The sequence below is a fragment of the Bos taurus genome, chromosome 6 (genome assembly GCF_002263795.3).
Source record: "Bos taurus isolate L1 Dominette 01449 registration number 42190680 breed Hereford chromosome 6, ARS-UCD2.0, whole genome shotgun sequence".
NCBI lineage: Eukaryota > Metazoa > Chordata > Mammalia > Artiodactyla > Bovidae > Bos > Bos taurus.
Genome location: NC_037333.1, coordinates 63237645 through 63254926, shown reverse-complemented (window position 1 = coordinate 63254926; position 17282 = coordinate 63237645). Strand labels below are relative to the sequence as shown.

Sequence of the window (17282 nt, the reverse complement as noted above, 5' to 3'; positions counted from 1 at the left end):
AACTAACAGTGCTTGCCTCCATGCGTGTCAGAAAGACCAACACATGTAAATCTTCCAGGGCTTACAGCAAAATTCAGTAAAAACATTCAGCTAAAAGATTTCCACTCTTTCCAACTGAAACGTATGTACTTTATAGTAGTTTAGCTTCAGTTTTTCCTAACCCCCACCTCACTCTTATTCAAATTTAAGATGATAGCAGGAGGGAAATCAGCTTAATTACTGGTTCCTAACTAGTGAAATTACATTCTTCTTCCTTATAAATGTTTTTTTTTTTTTTTTTTCTACATCTTAAAGTTTATCGGAGTGGTAAGAAAAGTAACTGATGTAATCCTGGAATTTATTTCTTTATTCACTGTATGTCAAGTATCTGGGTGTTTTTCTTTTCTTTTTAATGAAAAATATATAAGAGGAACAGAATCTAGCAGAGGAGTATGTAATATGTAATGTGGCAGTCACAATTCTTTGAAAAATAAGGCACTGGAAAAAAATTACAAACGTATAAATGAGTTTAGACTCACAGACACGGCCTCAGTGATTTTGGTTATTTTATTTTACCATCACTACTCAAAAAAGAGAAAGGTTAATTGTCTCAAGAATTCAGTCTCTGAATACACACACTCAACAACACAGAGCTTTGGCCTGATTGAAATATGTGTGCACCCATGATTGCTGTTACTTGCTGAAAGAACCTTTTCTCTTCCGTGGAGTTTTACATAGTTAGCATAGCATAGCTCATTAGGAGGAGCGGAGGTAAAATACCAGACCCTGGCTAAGTGTCTTCAGATTAAATAACACTGCTAATTGAAAATTAGATGTCCTTTTCATCATACGGGACTAGAATGCAAAAGTAGGAAGTCAAGAGATACCTGGAGTAACAAGCAAATTTGGCCTTGGAGTAAAAAATGAAGCAGGGCAAAAGCTAACCGAGTTTGCCCAGAGAACACACTGGCCATAGCAAATACCTTCTTCCAACAACACAAAAGACGGCTCTACACGTGGACATCACCAGATAGTCAATACCGAGATCAGATTGACTATATACTATGCAGCCGAAGATGGAGAAGCTCTATACAGTCAGCAAAAACAAGACCAGGAGCTGACTGTGGCTCAGATCGTGAATTCCTTATTGCCAAATTCAGATGTAAATTGAAGAAAGTAGGGAAAACCACTAGACCATTCAGGTGACCTAAATCAAATCCCTTATGATTATACAGTGGAAGTGACAAATATTTTCAAGGGATTAGATCTGATAGATAAAGCACCTGAAGAGCTATGGATGGAGGAGGCAGTGATCAAAACCATCCCCAAGAAGAAAAATGCAAAAAGGTAAAATGGTTGTCTGAGGAGACCTTACAGTTAGCTGAGAAAAGAGAAGCAAAAGGCAAAGGAGAAAAGGAAAGATATATCCATATGAATGCAGAGTTCCAAAGAATAGCAAGAAGAGATAAGAAAGCCTTCTCAGTGATCAATGCAAAGAAATAGAGGAAAATAATACAATGGGAAAGACTAGAGACTCTTGAAGAAAATTAGACATACCAAGGGAACATTTCATGCAAAGGTGGGCACAATAAAGGACAGAAACAGTATGGACCTAAGAGAAGCAGAAGATATTAAAAAGAGGTGCAAGAATACACAGAAGAACTATGCAAAAAAGATGTTAAAGACCCAGATAACCACAATGGTGTGATCACTCACCTAGAGCCAGACATCCTGGAATGTGAAGTTAAGTGGGCCTTAGAAAGCATCACTACGAACAAAGCTAGTGGGACTGATGGAATTCCAGTTGAGCTGCTACAAATCCTAAAAGATGATGCTTTGAAAGTGCTGCACTCAATATGCCAGCAAATTTGGAAAACTCAGCAGTGGCCACAGGACTGGAAAAGGTCAGTTTTCATTCCAATCCCAAAGAAGGGCTATGCCAAAGAATGTTCATACTACCATACAATTGCACTCATCTCACACTCTAGCAAAGAAATGCTCAAAATTCTCCAACCCAGGCTTCAACAGTACATAGGCCGAGAACTTCCAGATGTTCAAGCTGGATTTAGAAAAGGCAAAGGAACCAGAGATCAAATTTCCAATACCCAGTGGATCATGGAAATAGCAAGAGAATTTTGGAAAAATATCTACTTTTGCTTCATTGACTATGCTAAAGCCTTTGACTGTGGGAAATCCAGCAAACTGTGGAAATTTCTTCAAGAGATGGGAGTACCAGGCTACCTGACCTGCTTCTTGAGAAATCTGCATGCAGGTCAAGAAGCAACAGTTTGAACCAGACATGGAAAAATGGACTGGAGTATACCTCAAGGCTGTATATTGTCACCCTGCTTATTTAACTTAATGCAGAGTACATCATGCTAAATGCTTGACTGAGTGAAGCACAAGCTGGAATCAAGATTGCCAGAAGAAATAACAATAACCTCAGATATGCAGATGACACCACCCTTAGGGCAGAAAGCAAAGAGGATCTAAAGAGCCTCTTGATATAAGTAAAGGAGGAGAGTGAAAAAGCTGGCTTAAAACTCAACATTCAATAAACAAAGATTATGGCAATCACTTCATGGCAAATAGATGGGGAAACAATGGAAACACTGACAGACTATTTTCTTCTGCTCCAAAATCACTGCAGATGGTGACTGCAGCCATGAAATTAAAAGACTCTTGCTCCTTGGAAAAAAAGCTATGATCAACGTAGATAACATATTAAAAAGCAGAGATATTACTATGCTGACAAAGATCCATCTAGTCAAAGTATGGTTTTTCCAAAAGTCATATGTGGATGTGAGAGTTGGACTATAAAGAACGCTAAGCACTCAAGAGTTGATAATTTTGAATTGTGGTGTTGAAGAAGACTCTTGAGAGTCCCTTGGACTGCAAGGAGATCCAATCAGTCCATCCTAAAGGAAATCAGTCCTGAATATTCATTGGAAAGACTGATGCTGAAGCTCCAATACTTTGGCCACCTGATACGAAGAACTGACTCATTTGAAAAGTCCCTGATGCCGGGAATGATTGAGGGTGGGAAGAGAAGGGGATGATAGAAGATGAGATGGTTGGATGGCATCACAGAGTCGATGGACATGAGTTTGAGCAAGCTCTGGAAGTTGGTGTTGGACAGGGAAGCCTGGCATGCTGTAGTCCATGGGTCGCAAATAGCTGGACACTACTGAGCAACTGAACTGAACTGATTTGAAAATGATGCATGTTTCATAGAACAAGTTTCAAAAGTGTTAGCAGTTGAAAACGCAGGAAAAAGAAATAACTAAATGTGCAATAGGATGGGACTTTTGGTTTGTTGCTGCTGCTGCTAAGTCACTTTAGTCGTGTCCGACTCTGTGCGATCCCAGAGATGGCAGCCCACCAGGCTCCCCCGTCCCTGGGATTCTGCAGGCAAGAACACTGGAGTGGGTTGTTAGCTACCATTATATTTTATATCTTTACTGAAAATTTCCATTTCTTTCTTCACTTTTGGCTAGATTTTAACCATATATTTGCTGCAGAGCAGGAATTTTTTCCTTGACTATATCTCTAAAATATATCCTCTAGGACACTGTGTGGGAATATACATTCTTTTTGTTTAAGGTTGCTCTGTATCATATGTATTACATAGAACTTTAGACTATGATGGTATAACAAACAGATTAAAGTGCTTTGTAAATTAATAAGTTAACTTTAATTAAAGAATATTACTCATGCTTATCTTTCTATATTTATGTTATCTCTTTTTTTTTTTTTTTTTTTTGCAGAACTTGGAATTAATTTTGATCACATATGGCAAAAAACCTTGACAGTGTTAAACCCAATGAAGCCAGCAGATGGCAGCATTATGAATGAAACAGATCTCACTGGGCCCATCCTATTCTGCATGGCTCTAGGAGCCACCCTACTTTTGGTAATGAACAGCAGCCAGTTCTAGATTTTTTTTCTTTTTTAAATTGAGGTAACGTTGGTTTACACCATAATCTGAGTTTCATGTTTACAATATCATATTTCTACTTCTGTATACATGACAGCCAAGTATCAGATTTTAATGTATGCCCTTCCAAATGTCATTTTTTGAAGTTGTCTTTGTAAACACAGAAAGTAGTATATCACTTTATAAACTGAAACTTGTTTAATTCATGACTACATTTTTTTTAGTAAGAGAGACATATCTACTTGAACCATAATGGCAAAAAGAAACTGTCATCACTTCTTATGACAAATTTTAAAAAATGTAAATTTAAATAGAATTTTGAAAATCAAATCACCAAGTCAGATTTTCAACAAAGCAGGAAATCATATAAATGATTTTCTTATTGTTAAGCCTTTTTTGTTGTTTAAAAAAGACTATCAATCTGAAAAAGTTGAAGGAACATGTGAAATTTGAAAATAATAGGGCCAAAATTTTATTTCTTGCTTTCTGTGTGATTTCTGTTGTAACATTAAACAAACATCCCCTATTTACTCAATATTTTCTTTTCTGGGTTGTGTCTCCAGACTATTGCAGATATCCTGTGAGGTCTGAGATGAGTCTCCTTGTTCCTGGTTAGGCTACTATGAATAAACAGACTTGCAATGATAAGCAGTGATTTGTTTTTTCGACCTGTATATTTCCCCTGTCATTTTAGTTTTCTGTTTTTTATGAAGACATTAACCCCCCTGACGTCACCAGTTGTCTTGTTTGGGTCCTTTTTTCTAAATTTGACAATGATATTCAGTTCAGTTCGTCCGCTCAGTCGTGTCCACTCTTTGCGACCCATGACGCAGAAGCCAGGCTTGTCCATCACACTCCCAGAGACCAGACTCCAAAAGTCAAACCATCCAGCCATCTCACATCTGTCGTCCATTCCTCCTGTTTCCATCCCCCATGCATCATCTTTTCAATGAGTCAGTCTTCCGAGGTGGCCAACTACGACTTAGCATCATTCTCAAAGAAATCCAGGCTGATCTCTCAGATGGATGGTTGGATCTCTTGCATCCAGGGACTCCAGAGTCTTCTAACCCACAGTCACTCATTCTCACACTCAGCTTTTCACAGTCCACTCTCCAACTGACAACTGAAAAACCTAGCCTTGACTAGTGACTTGTTGGCAAAGTAATGTCTCTGCTTTTAATATGCTTCTAGTTGGTCATACTTTCTTCCAGGAGTGAGCCTTTTAATTTCATGCTGCAGTCACCATCTGCAGTGATTTTGCGCCCAAAAAATAGTCGACATTGTTCCACTGTTTCATCGTCATGAAGTGATGGACCTCTTCACTTTCTGCCATAAGGGTGGTGTCATCTGCATATCTGAGGTTATTGTTATTTCTCCCGGCAATCTTGATTGCAGCATGTTCTTCTTCCAGCCCAGCGTTTCTCATGATGTACTCTGCATATAAGTTATATAAGCAGGGTGACAATATACAGCCTTGACGAACTCCTTTTCCTATTTGGAACCAGTCTGTTGTTCCATGTCCAGTTCTAACTGATGCTTCCTGACCTGCATATTGGTTTCTCAACAGGCAGGTCAGGTGGTCTGGTATTCCCATCTCTTTCAGAATATTCCACTGTTTATTGTGATCCACGTAGTCAAAGGCTTTGGCATAGTCAATAAAGCAGAAATAGATGTTTTTCTGGAACTCTCTTGTTTTTCATACATCCAGTGGATGTTGGCAATTTGATCTCTGGTTCCTCTGCCTTTTCTAAAACCAGCTTGAACATCTGGAAGTTCACAGTTCACGTATTGCTGAAGCCTAGCTTGGAGAATTTTGAGCATTACTTTACTAGCATGTGAGATGAGTACAATTGTGTGGTAGTTTGAGCATTCTTTGGCATTGCCTTTCTTTGGGATTGGAATGAAAACTGACCTTTTCCAGTCCTGTGGCCACTGCTGAATTTGCCAAATTTGATGGCGTATTGAGTGCAGCACTTTCACGGCATCATCTTTTAGGATTTGAAATAGCTCAACTGGAATTCCATCACCTCCACAAGCTTTGTTCATAGTAATGCTTTCTAAGGCCCCCTTGATTTCACATTCCAGGATGTCTGGCTCTAGGTGAGTGATCACACCATCGTGATTATCTTGGTTGTGAAGATCTTTTTGTATAGTTCTTCTGTGTATTCTTGCCACCTTTTCCTAATATCTTCTGCTTCTGTTAGATCCATACCATTTCTCTCCTTTCTCAAGCCTACCTTTGCATGAAATGTTCCCTTGGTATCTCTAATTTTCTTGAAGAGATCTCCAGTCTTTTCCATTCTGTTGTTTTCCTCTATTTCTTTGCATTGATCGCTGAGGAAGGCTTTCTTATCTCTTCTTGCTATTCTTTGGAACTCTGCATTCAGATGCTTCTATCTTTCCTTTCCTCCTTTGCTTTTGGCTTCTCTTCTTTTCACAGCTATTTGTAAGGCCTCCTCAGACAGCCATTTTGCTTTTTTGCATTTCTTTTCCATGGGGCATTAGGAGTCACCAAAAAAGAATATTTTTCCTCCTAAGTTTAGAAGATACTCTATTTCATACTTTAGAAAAATGTTTTCTCCCCCTCAAAAAAGGAGAGAAAAATAAGAAATAGGAAAGGCTTATGGTTTTACATTAAGGAGGTAATGACAGCACATTAAAAGCAGAGGATGAAAAAGATGGTCAAGCCAGTCTGACAAGTACAGTTTCATTAAGGCACAAAATGGTAAACTTGGCAAGAGAGATGATACAGAAAATTTAAGATGCTAGGAAAAGTCCTTAAATTAATTATTCAGTTCACTTCTGTTTCTTACAGCTATCCACTCCCCTAATGCAGCTATACTTCTCAAAAGTAGCTATGAAATGTATTTGCAACTAAATTAATTTTCACTTTGCATTACTAAGTACATAACACTAATCAAAATTCTGATAGAAATCTAGTTTGTGCATTGTAACTTGGTCGACAAGTACGTCATGTTTATCCAATACAATAGTATTTAGTTATGGCATCTTATTTCTTCCTTTGAACTACAGCAAATGCAAATACTCTGCAAGTATAACACTATATCAACTAGAGTTTTAATTCAGTTTCAAACATTCCTTCTGCCTTTGCCACAGTAATTTGATAATATTAGATTAAGTTAGATTAATATTAGATTAAGTTGCAAGTAAGACCATGTCAATTAATCAAATAGTCAGAAACAATTAATTTAACATATTAACTCTTGTTTCTTTTTCAGGTAATTTGTAATATAACAGCTGTTTGTTTTTTCGTAGAAAATATTACTATTACCATCTCCTAAAGGAAAAAATTAATCCCATTAAGATCTTTTTTGGGTACATTATGTTAGTTGGAATTATTTAAATAGCCTCAATTTTAAGTGTAAAACAATACAAACAAAGAACTCAACTGAGAGTGAAAAATTTGGATCTGCCCCTAACTTTGCCTCCAGATAAGATCCTGAACCTTTTATTTCTTATTTCTAGGCCTCCATTTTTTTTCACTTTGAAGACCAAAAAAAAAAAAAGGCTTATACAAGTGATTCTTAAGGTTCATTTCAAATCTGAAATTTTAGGAAATGTGTAAAAATTCATATTTTCTCAAAGATTTTAAGTAGCTATTCTCACTTCAACTTTACTATCACATGCAGTTACTCCGGAATTGATTCTGATACTTTTAGAACAATAAGGACTGAAAAACTCAGCTGGATATTAATAAAGCCATATTTTAACTCAGAGTCCATTTGAGGCTTTAACCCTGTCCTGGATATCTGAAATTAAAATGTAAAAGATGATTTTATGAGCTGGTAGTGCACTATAATAAAGAAAGCAAGACTCAATCCAGAAACAATATTCAAATCTGCTCATTATCTCCAGAGGTGTAATATTCATAGTCACATACTCATCATTTTTATGATTTATGTTGATACAAAGCACAATATCTTTTAGGGGACTTTCTTCATGTTGCAGGAAGCAAACCAGAAAGAACAGCTTCAAACACTCAACACAGATTTAATTTTACTTATTTTTCCTCTTAAAATTATTTTCAGCCCCCAAACCATAAACACAAATGTTTTAAAATTATGGCTCCATTTAATTTTTCTAGTAGAGCTGTAAGTGTGATCTGGAAAAGGGATATGCATGGCCAATATAAAAGCATAATCAAGAATAAGAAGTATTTCAAATAAGATGTAGTAATGGTACAAGGATGATCTCAAACATTTGAAATGTAAAAAGAAATTGAACATTTATTTTCCAGTTCAATTACAAGCCCTTATTAGAATGTGAAACAAATTAAAAAATGAGAAAGGCCCCTGCCAAATGGAATTAAGCCTCACACTGGATAATCTAACAAGAGAAAGAGATAAAGAGAGAAGTCAGTAACTGATATGAAAAAGGACAATTTTACTACCAAATTAATTTAATCCACCCTCTGTTTACCCCATTCACAAAACTGGTTAGAGTCATGGGCCAGCTACGTGTCCTTTGAGTGTAGGGAAGTTGTGTGTCACCATTACAACTATTTGTACCTCTGAATTATGCCATCCAATTAAATGTCAAGTAAAATGTCTCTCTAATACATGAAAGTTATTTGAAATTGTCACGATTTTCCAAGTGGAACAAACTCATCCAATAGTGCAGTTCATAACTGATGTGCTTCTTTTAGCATACCCATTAGCATTATCAGCATTACTTCACAAAATAGCCAGAAGGACTTATTATGGCTAATGCAGGAGAGAATTCTGCAGCATAGCTCAGGGACATTTTGTGAAAGAACTTAGTAGTGATCAACTTCCCTAACTGCAGAGGAAGAAAAATTCAAAATAGCTTGACAGTTTTGAACAATAAAATGGTCATGATATTCTCCGTTAATTGACTACAAAATAAATATCTCTTTATTCTGTAAGATATAAGGACTTCATGAATAACAGCTATGGAAAAGAAAAAATGACAGCGAAAAAGCTCTCTCTCTGTGAATCAGTTTTGTTGGTTTTGTATAATTTCCATGAAAATCAGAGTCAGCCTCTTCAATCTTTATCTAGAATTTCTAACCAGCTTAATGTATATATAAAAATGACATGCATTTTTTACTGGAGATTTGGCATCCTCGGATAGCAAACATTAAAATATCTTCTGTTGAATCAACAATAGTTTGTGACTTTCCCTGGATGAGTTTAATGGAGCTGCTTCAGCAACAAGTCTCCAGTATTGTGCGGGTGATGGCTATCTGATGAATCCTCAGATCAGCAGTCTATCCTGAATACTTTAGTCTGACTTCCTTTAACAATACCTTTATGATTCACTATTGCTTGCTTTATGTAAATCAGTTTTTCATAAAGTCTGTTTAGTTAAGCTGGTAGTAGGCATTATGAAAACAGGATTCTCCAGTCACATAAGTTTGGGATATGCTAGCTTGCATGTGTGTGCATTCTCAGTTGTGTCCACCTCTTTGGGACGCCACGGACTGTAGCAGCCAGGCTTCTCTGTCCATGGGATTTTTCCCAGCAAGAATACTGGAGTGGGTTGCCATTTCCTCTTTCAGGGAATCTCTGACCCAGAGATCGAACTCATGTGTCCTACATCTCCTGTGTTGGAAGATGGATTTGTGGCTCGTCTGATAAAGAATCCGCCTACAATGCAGGAGACCTGGGTTCTATTCTTGGGTTGGGAAGATCCCCTGGAGAAAGGAATGGCTACCCACTCCAGTATTCTGGCCTGGAGAATTCCATGGACAGTATATCCATGGGGTCACAAAAAGTCAGAGACGACTGAACGACTTTCACTTTCATTTTCTTTGCTACTGCGCCACCTGGGTCCCCTTGTTCTGTCACTTATTGGAGCTTCTGCAGGTATTAAGGGCCTAAATTGTAGAGCCAGACTGCCTGGGTTCAAGCTAAGCCTCAGTGCTTAGCATTATTTTACTTTAGGCAAGTCCCATAATCTCTCTGCCCCTCAGTTTCTTCCTGTGTATAATGGGTACAACAATGATACCTACTCATTATATAGTGTGGATTAAATAAATTAATTTATGTAGAATCTCTAGAACAGGACCTAAGATAGTAAATGCAACAGATGTTTGATAATATTACTATTATGTCTTATAAATCTCCAAGACTAAATCGGAATTTTTTATTCATTTATTCATTCATTTAATTGTGCAACAAATAAGGAAAGAAAATATATCCTCACCTATGCCTAGTACCCCAACAGGCAATCTATAATAAAAATATCAGTCTGGGGATATAAGCATGCTTGTGCCATCCCATGTATAGAGGGTATTTTTTTCATGACCTGAATCTATATTACAATCAGTTTTTCTTTAGAGCTCCCAATCTCCTGATGCTTATACTCCAAAGACATGAATAACATTGAGCTGAATGATTCGAAAGTATTCTCTGCTTTGTTGACAATCTGGTTTCTTCTTGATGTTCATTGTGTATCCAAACGGTTTTCTTCCCATTGTTTCAGGCAGGAAAAGTCCAATTTGGTTATGTGTATGGCATGAGTGCCATTGGCTGCCTAGGTATTCATGCCTTACTGAACTTGATGAGCTCTTCAGGAGTGTCCTATGGCTGCGTGGCGAGCGTGCTGGGATACTGCCTGCTCCCCATGGTCATCCTCTCCAGCTGCGCCATCTTCTTCTCACTGCAGTAAGTGTCTGTGTTAGTAATTGACCCCACATGTACAAACATCGCTGAAGCTTGCCGCATCAGTGCAACAGTGAACCTCTTTCTGATCATTTTCGTAGGAAGATTGGGGAAACTGGCTATTAAAAGCTACATACAGTTTCAGGAAAGTAGGTCGGTTTTGGCTCAGGTGCTATTCCTATTTCAATGATTTAAAAAATAAATTAAACCAAGTTATCTTTAAAATTGGTACTTCGTTCGTGGTCACATTCTTCAATATGAACTATTGCCATGGGTAATATAACCAACTACAGAAAATTCACTTGTTTGAATTAGGAAGAGTAAGTGCCTGGTGAATCCTGACAAATTGCTTCAGCTCCCAGGCACTCTGCCTTCTAGGAGGGAAGCAACTGTTCTTTCTCAGCTGGGCTCCTTGTAGTGCAGAACTCCCAGGAACCCTGGTGAGAATATTGATGCTAGAAAACTTCATAGCATATACACTCAGTCAATATTTTTTTTCTTTTTTACTTCCTGGGCAGTTAGTATTTGTAATTCAAAAATATACATAAGGATTCAGTGAATACACTTCTGTTGGGCACTTTCCTAGGGCATATACAGAGCACTACCACTTTGGGCTGGGGAGAGCAAGTAATTCCATAGTTCTTTATCACCTCCCAAGCTCCAAACCCAATTAGAAATATATCATTTGCTACCAGTGCTCATTTTTCCATATAGACACAATTCACATTTTTTTCTCGGATGATCCAAGTTTTAGGTTACTAACACTATATTGGATAGGTTATTATACAGACTTTGTCAATGCCAGATAAACATTTTAGAAAGACTAATATTTTTGTTTAGATATAATCTCAAATATTTTCTTCATAACATTATTGAGAATTGCATAGATAGAAGTGCTTTTCTGTTTTAATATGGTTTCATTTTGAAAATAACACTTTTTAAAAAAAAATTATTCTAGGATAGTTGACTTACAATGTTGTGTTAGTTTCAGTTGTACAGCAAAGTGAATCTGTTGTACATATATCCACTATTTTTTGCATTCTTTTCCCATATGGGGTAGTACAGGGTATTAAATATATCTCGATAAATATACCTCTAGCTCACATTGTTGGCTTCCCTTCCCAGGGAAGGGGGAAAGATTTCCCTCTACAGAGCAGAGTTCCCTGTGCTGTACAGTAGGTTCTTATTAGTTATCTACTTTACATGTAATAGAGTGTATATGTCATTCACAATCTTCCAATTTATCCCTCCCACTCTTTACCTCCTGGTAACCTTAAGTTTGTTGGAAGTAATGGTCTTCAGAATAACATAGAGCAAACCCTTACTTTACCAGTGAGTACTCAACACTTAAAAAAGAGGAATACAATGGCAAATGGAAACCTTGAATGTGTTAAGTACAATGTGAAAAGTGAATGAATGTCACTCAATAGTGTCCAACTCTTTGTGATCCCATGGACTGTAGCCTGCCAGGCTCCTCTGTCCATGGAATTCTCCAGACCAGAATACTGGAATGGTTAACCATTCCCTTCTCCAGGGTATCTACCCAACCCAGGGATAGAACCCAGGTCTCCCGCATTGCGGGCAGATTCTTTACCGTCTGAGCCACCAGTGAAGCCCACAATGTGAGTTAGGTGTATATTTCCTGAGTCTTGTTCCTGACTTTTGTATATCATGTTCTTTAACTAGCTCTTCTGTTTACTATGTTGTTTGATACGGATGTTTGACATGTTACTAGAGAGTTCAGTTTTACAATTTCTATTTTGTCAGATGCTTTTGCCAAAGAATACTATAATGATCTGCCATTTAAAATTTTTTATGTTTTAGACATTATTTCTCACAAAGTTGAGCTTTGGGGCATCTTAAATCACTCTGGATTATTAAAAGAACAAAATAAAAACTACAACTCAAATTTTGAGAATCATCAGTAGTCTGATATTTTTCATTAGACTTTCATTCTGAAATGTAAAGGATGATTTAAGAATCCATTAAGTTATATTAATAAGGAACAACTAACTGATCCCTAAAGACCATGAAACTGAGATTACCTTTTTGGGCGTATCACTATAACATTCAAATGAATCATATATAATCTCACATTTTTGTTCACAAAAAACTGGTAAATTGAATCCTCTAAATTTTATTTCTAATAGCATTAATTAAGCCAACAGACATAATATTTATTAGAGTGCTTTAAAATGTGTTTGGTTTATTTACAATCCTAAGCCACTGCAAACTACACAGTGTACCTTTCCACTTGTTTTGCTGTGGTTCCACTGTTAAGAGTGGGTATTTCTGTCATTGTCACAAATAATAAGCACAATCCTCAATTTCAGATTGAACCAGATCAAGTGAGGCAGTGTAGTTTGATGGCAAACATAACAATATGCTGCTGGGAGTTAGCAGCTCTTGACTTAATGTCCATCTTACTTGCAATTTTTGTCAAGTCACTTCATTCTCCTTTCTTCCTAAAGAACCAATTGCCTCCATAGTTACTTTTTGAAGACATGAATTTGAACAAATCCATTTCAATATTATAAAAATCTACACCCACACCAACCAAAGGGATCTTCAGCAATGAGTTGGGAGGCCACACACATCTGTGCCTTCCTGCTCCATCTGTTCCCTCCCTGAGCTGTGTCAGGCTTTGCTGTCTCAGACAAAAACCCAGGACATGGCCCTGGAGCACTGGGGGGTGGGAACCCCACTGGAATTCAAGTCCAGTCATTTTTATGCTCATACAGTGGGCAAATTTAGGAAGAAAGCAGGGAATAGAAATTTGTAGTTATAAAAGAAGTCTCTAAACATAGTTCATATAAAAGAATTTTAGTAATTGTGATTTTGACTTATGAAAGTGACTGTGCTGCTGCTGCTAAGTCGCTTCAGTCGTGTCCGACTCTGTGCGACCCCATAGACGGCAGCTCATCAGGCTCCGCCGTCCCTGGGATTCTCCAGGCAAGAACACTGGAGTGGGTTGCCCTTTCCTTCTCCAATGCATGAAAGTGAAAAGTGAAAGTGAAGTTGCTCAGTCGTGTCCGACTCTTAGAGACCTCATGGACTGCAGCCTACCAGGCTCCTCCGTCCACGGGATTTTCCAGGCAAGAGTACTGGAGTGGGGTGCCATTGCCTTCTCCGGAAAGTGACTGTAGGTCAATCCTATTTCCAGTAATCTGAGCTTTTACCTACCTATGAAATATTTAGCTTCTAATGGTGAACTTGACTCAAAATTCTAACTGGCCGAGGCCTTTAGTTCCTATTACCCTTCACCCTCATTTTACAAATGGAGGAAATATACCAAGGACATTTTAGAGGCAGCTGTGTGATTCAATAACTTCTTTCTCTCCTGGTATAAGATAACCGTCTCTTTGGTCTCTGCTGTAGGGGCACCTTTGGAACTGTGTCGGCACTGGTCATCATTGGCTGGTGTAGTCTCTCAGCCTCCAAAATCTTCACGTCAGCTTTGGCCATGGAAGGACAGCAACTTCTCATTGCCTATCCTTGCGCCTTACTTTATGGACTCTTTGCCCTCGTAACAGTTTTCTGAAGAATGCTCAAGATGGCATTACAGGATTCTATTTGTTTGCTGTTCAGGTTATCTTGGAAATGGTTTAGCGTTCACATTTGGTCATATGATTTCTGTTTTTATCGCTAAGAGAATAATAAGCAGAGAGACAAAACAGCACTTAAGGATGGGACTCTAATAGGCTGTTTGGTTTGAATGATGATTTGCTTTTTGGTTGGTGCATTAAAACAATTTAAAATACTTTAAGATAAAAGGATATATAGTTGTTGTACTGATGGACTCTATTTTTCTTAATGGATGCATTTCTGAGAAATTGTAAGGAAGTAAAATCATACTTGACTGGGTAGAGGAAATCCACACTGAGCCTTCTGAGAAAACGTCATGACATTTCAAGCTGTGTACAAGTGGTTAAAGTCACACTGTGCAGGACCTTTGGAGAATTGCAGGGGAGGATTATTTACAGTTTTATTCACCTGAGAACTGAATCTCCTATTCCTCTGTTCATTTACTTCCCCAACTGTTGTTTGGTTCCATTTGAACAATGCATTCATTCACCAGTTTGAAGCCCTCATTTCCTTCTTACTTAGTTTAGACACCATGGTTCATTGCTATAATTTCTCCCTTGAACATGTATGTCCTCAGTAAGCTTGCCATTTGCTCCCTGAATAGATGAATGTGAATGGAGGAAATGCTACTTGTTTCTCCTTTATTATAGTACTACATCTTAAACGGCTGCTCTGTACTACCTTTCAAATCCTACTGTATTACCCTACCAAATTCACTTTTTCACTTTCTGAGATAATTGTTTCAAACAATTTCTTCACTAGGGCTTTCCTGGTGCCTCAGTGGTAAAGAATCTGCCTGCAATGCAGGAGATGCAGGTTCGATCCTTGGGTTGGGAAGATCCCCTGGAGAAGCAAGATCCCCTGAAGTAGCAACCCACTTCAATAGTCTTGCTTTGGAAATCCCATGAGAGGAGCCTGTCAGGCTATAGCCCATGGGATTGAAGGAGTCAGACACAACTTAGCGACTAAACAATAACTACAACAATTTTTTCACTACTCAGATCTCTAATACTCTTTTCTGTTAGTTGATGACTTTTCTTATTTTATTGGAAAAAAGAAACATCTAGAAGAAAATTACATCTTCCCATCATAGATCTATCAACCTACATGCATCTTTATAGATATATATAGATATATATATCTATACATTTGTGTGTATACATATGTGTATATTTACATAAGCACAACATTCCCCCTTTAAAAGCCAGAGAACTGGGCCATCATTGGAGAGTGATGTTGAATTAAAGAATTTTTATTTTAAGATGAGAGACATTGAAAGATGGTTTTGTGCTAATACAAATGATAGGTAAAGAGGAAAACATTGATTGTGCAGGTGGAGGGGCTGGGTGTGGAGGGGAAAGGAGACAATGACAAGGGGGAACATGTGATGTGTGAATGTGTGAAAGACCTGTGCATATGGCAGGGCACATACATAATTACCAAACATCTGCTCCTGTGATTGTCCTGTGAATTACCCCTCTCCCCTTTGAAGCTCCAGACCCCTATCCCATTCCTTAGCTCAGGATGGCATATAAGCCTCAGTTGCTCAACTTGCTTTTGAGTCTTGTATCTTTGGGGCTTCTATATGAATGAAATTAAATTTGTTTTCTCCTGTTAATCTATCTTATGTTAACTTAATTATTTGGCCAGCCAAAGAACCTAGAAGAGAAGAAAGAAAAAAATTTTCCTCCTCTACAGTGGGTGTTGATTATTGTAGTAAAGAAGACAAAAATGGCTGCAGCCTGAATAGAAATTGCACTGGGAGTGGGGAAAAAATAGACAATAAAACAGTAAGCAATGAATAAACAAGATAATTACAGAATTACGAGAAGGATACTAAGGAGGAACATGTAGAGGAGAAGGCAGTGCTGTGGTGTTAAACTTCTGTACTTTATAATTAATAAATGAACCTGTTAACGAATTATAGTGTTTCCTTAAGTTCTTGCTTTTTCTACTTGGACTAAATTGGTCTTACTGTTTGTTTAAGGGAGATGAAGCAAAAATGCTGTTTATGATAATAATTTTTCTGTGGTATTATCCTAACAATTTCTTAGAGCTATATTTATATTACAGATTTTAATTTTTTACCTTTTAGAAAGTATTTTAATTTTTAAAATATTATAGGTAAAAGTTGCTCTAAATTTAGGATTTAGGTTCACATTGTTTTTCTGTGTATAAAAACAGTTATACCCCAAAAAGTTTTGATTCTTTTACTATGAAAAATGATAACATCTTATAAAAAAACACCATAAACAAAATACTAAATGTTTTGTAACAGCAAGGAATAAGAATAAATTCATTTAATAGTTCCTAACAGCAGAATTTTAAAATACTTAAGAATTAATGTAAAAATAAATATAAATGGTGTCTATGAAAATAATTATAAAATATTAGAGGCACTTTTTAAAAAGATCAGATATGTTGACAGATATCCTATATCCCAGGATAAGAAAATTGGACTATGTAAAATAATGTTCTCCAAATAAATGTATAGGCTTAATATAATTCCAATTAAAAAAAATCAAGGAATATTTTTCTTGGAAACTAGCAATGACTTTAATGTTAATCTGAAAAACAAATGTGTAACTGTGAAAAATTGAAACAATCAAAAAATATGTTACAATAGGCAATAAGTTAAATCAGGTTTTGTTCATCTCGATGGTTGAATGCTAGGCAACTCCATGAAAATATTTTGGAAAATGATACATGAGAAAATGCATGTGCAAAATTTTCATAATTTTGTTATTTACTGAAGACTTACTATGCATTGACCTAGAAGCTTTACATTATTAACTCCCTTAATGCTGACCATAACTCCATGAAGTTTTCTTATCACCTCTGTTTTACAGATGAGGCTACTAGTTACAGATTGGCCAAATAACTTGCCCAAGATTACTCAGTCGATAACCAGGATTTGAATCAGAACTGAATTCCAGTGTCCATAACCACAACTTAACCCTCCTGTTACTGAGCAAAAACTGCTTTGCATTTTCCCATGAGCGTCAATATGTCTACCACTTCTACTCAGATCATCCTTTTCCCTTGACCTTAGCCACTACTAGAAAGAGCCAGAGACCTTACCTGCTGGGGAATAATAATAAAATGATAAGATAGAAGAAGAATCCAGAGTGTCT

General features: G+C 37.1%; 1 protein-coding gene across 3 annotated transcripts in view; it reads left to right on the top strand.

The window, feature by feature from the left end:
* Positions 1-16069, top strand: part of YIPF7 (Yip1 domain family member 7) — a 51561-nt gene extending 35492 nt beyond the window's left edge. For 2 of the 3 annotated variants that reach the window (XM_059887519.1, NM_001103258.1), the window contains 3 exons: positions 3747-3892; positions 10385-10566; positions 13942-16069. In XM_059887519.1, coding sequence (XP_059743502.1) covers positions 3747-3892; positions 10385-10566; positions 13942-14104 — 491 coding nt within the window. In that variant the 3' untranslated portion in view covers positions 14105-16069. Of the gene's footprint in view, positions 1-3744; positions 3893-10384; positions 10567-13941 lie in introns of all 3 variants that reach the window. The other variant, XM_059887522.1, reaches the window with a different exon arrangement.
* Positions 16070-17282: the final 1213 nt, after the last annotated feature.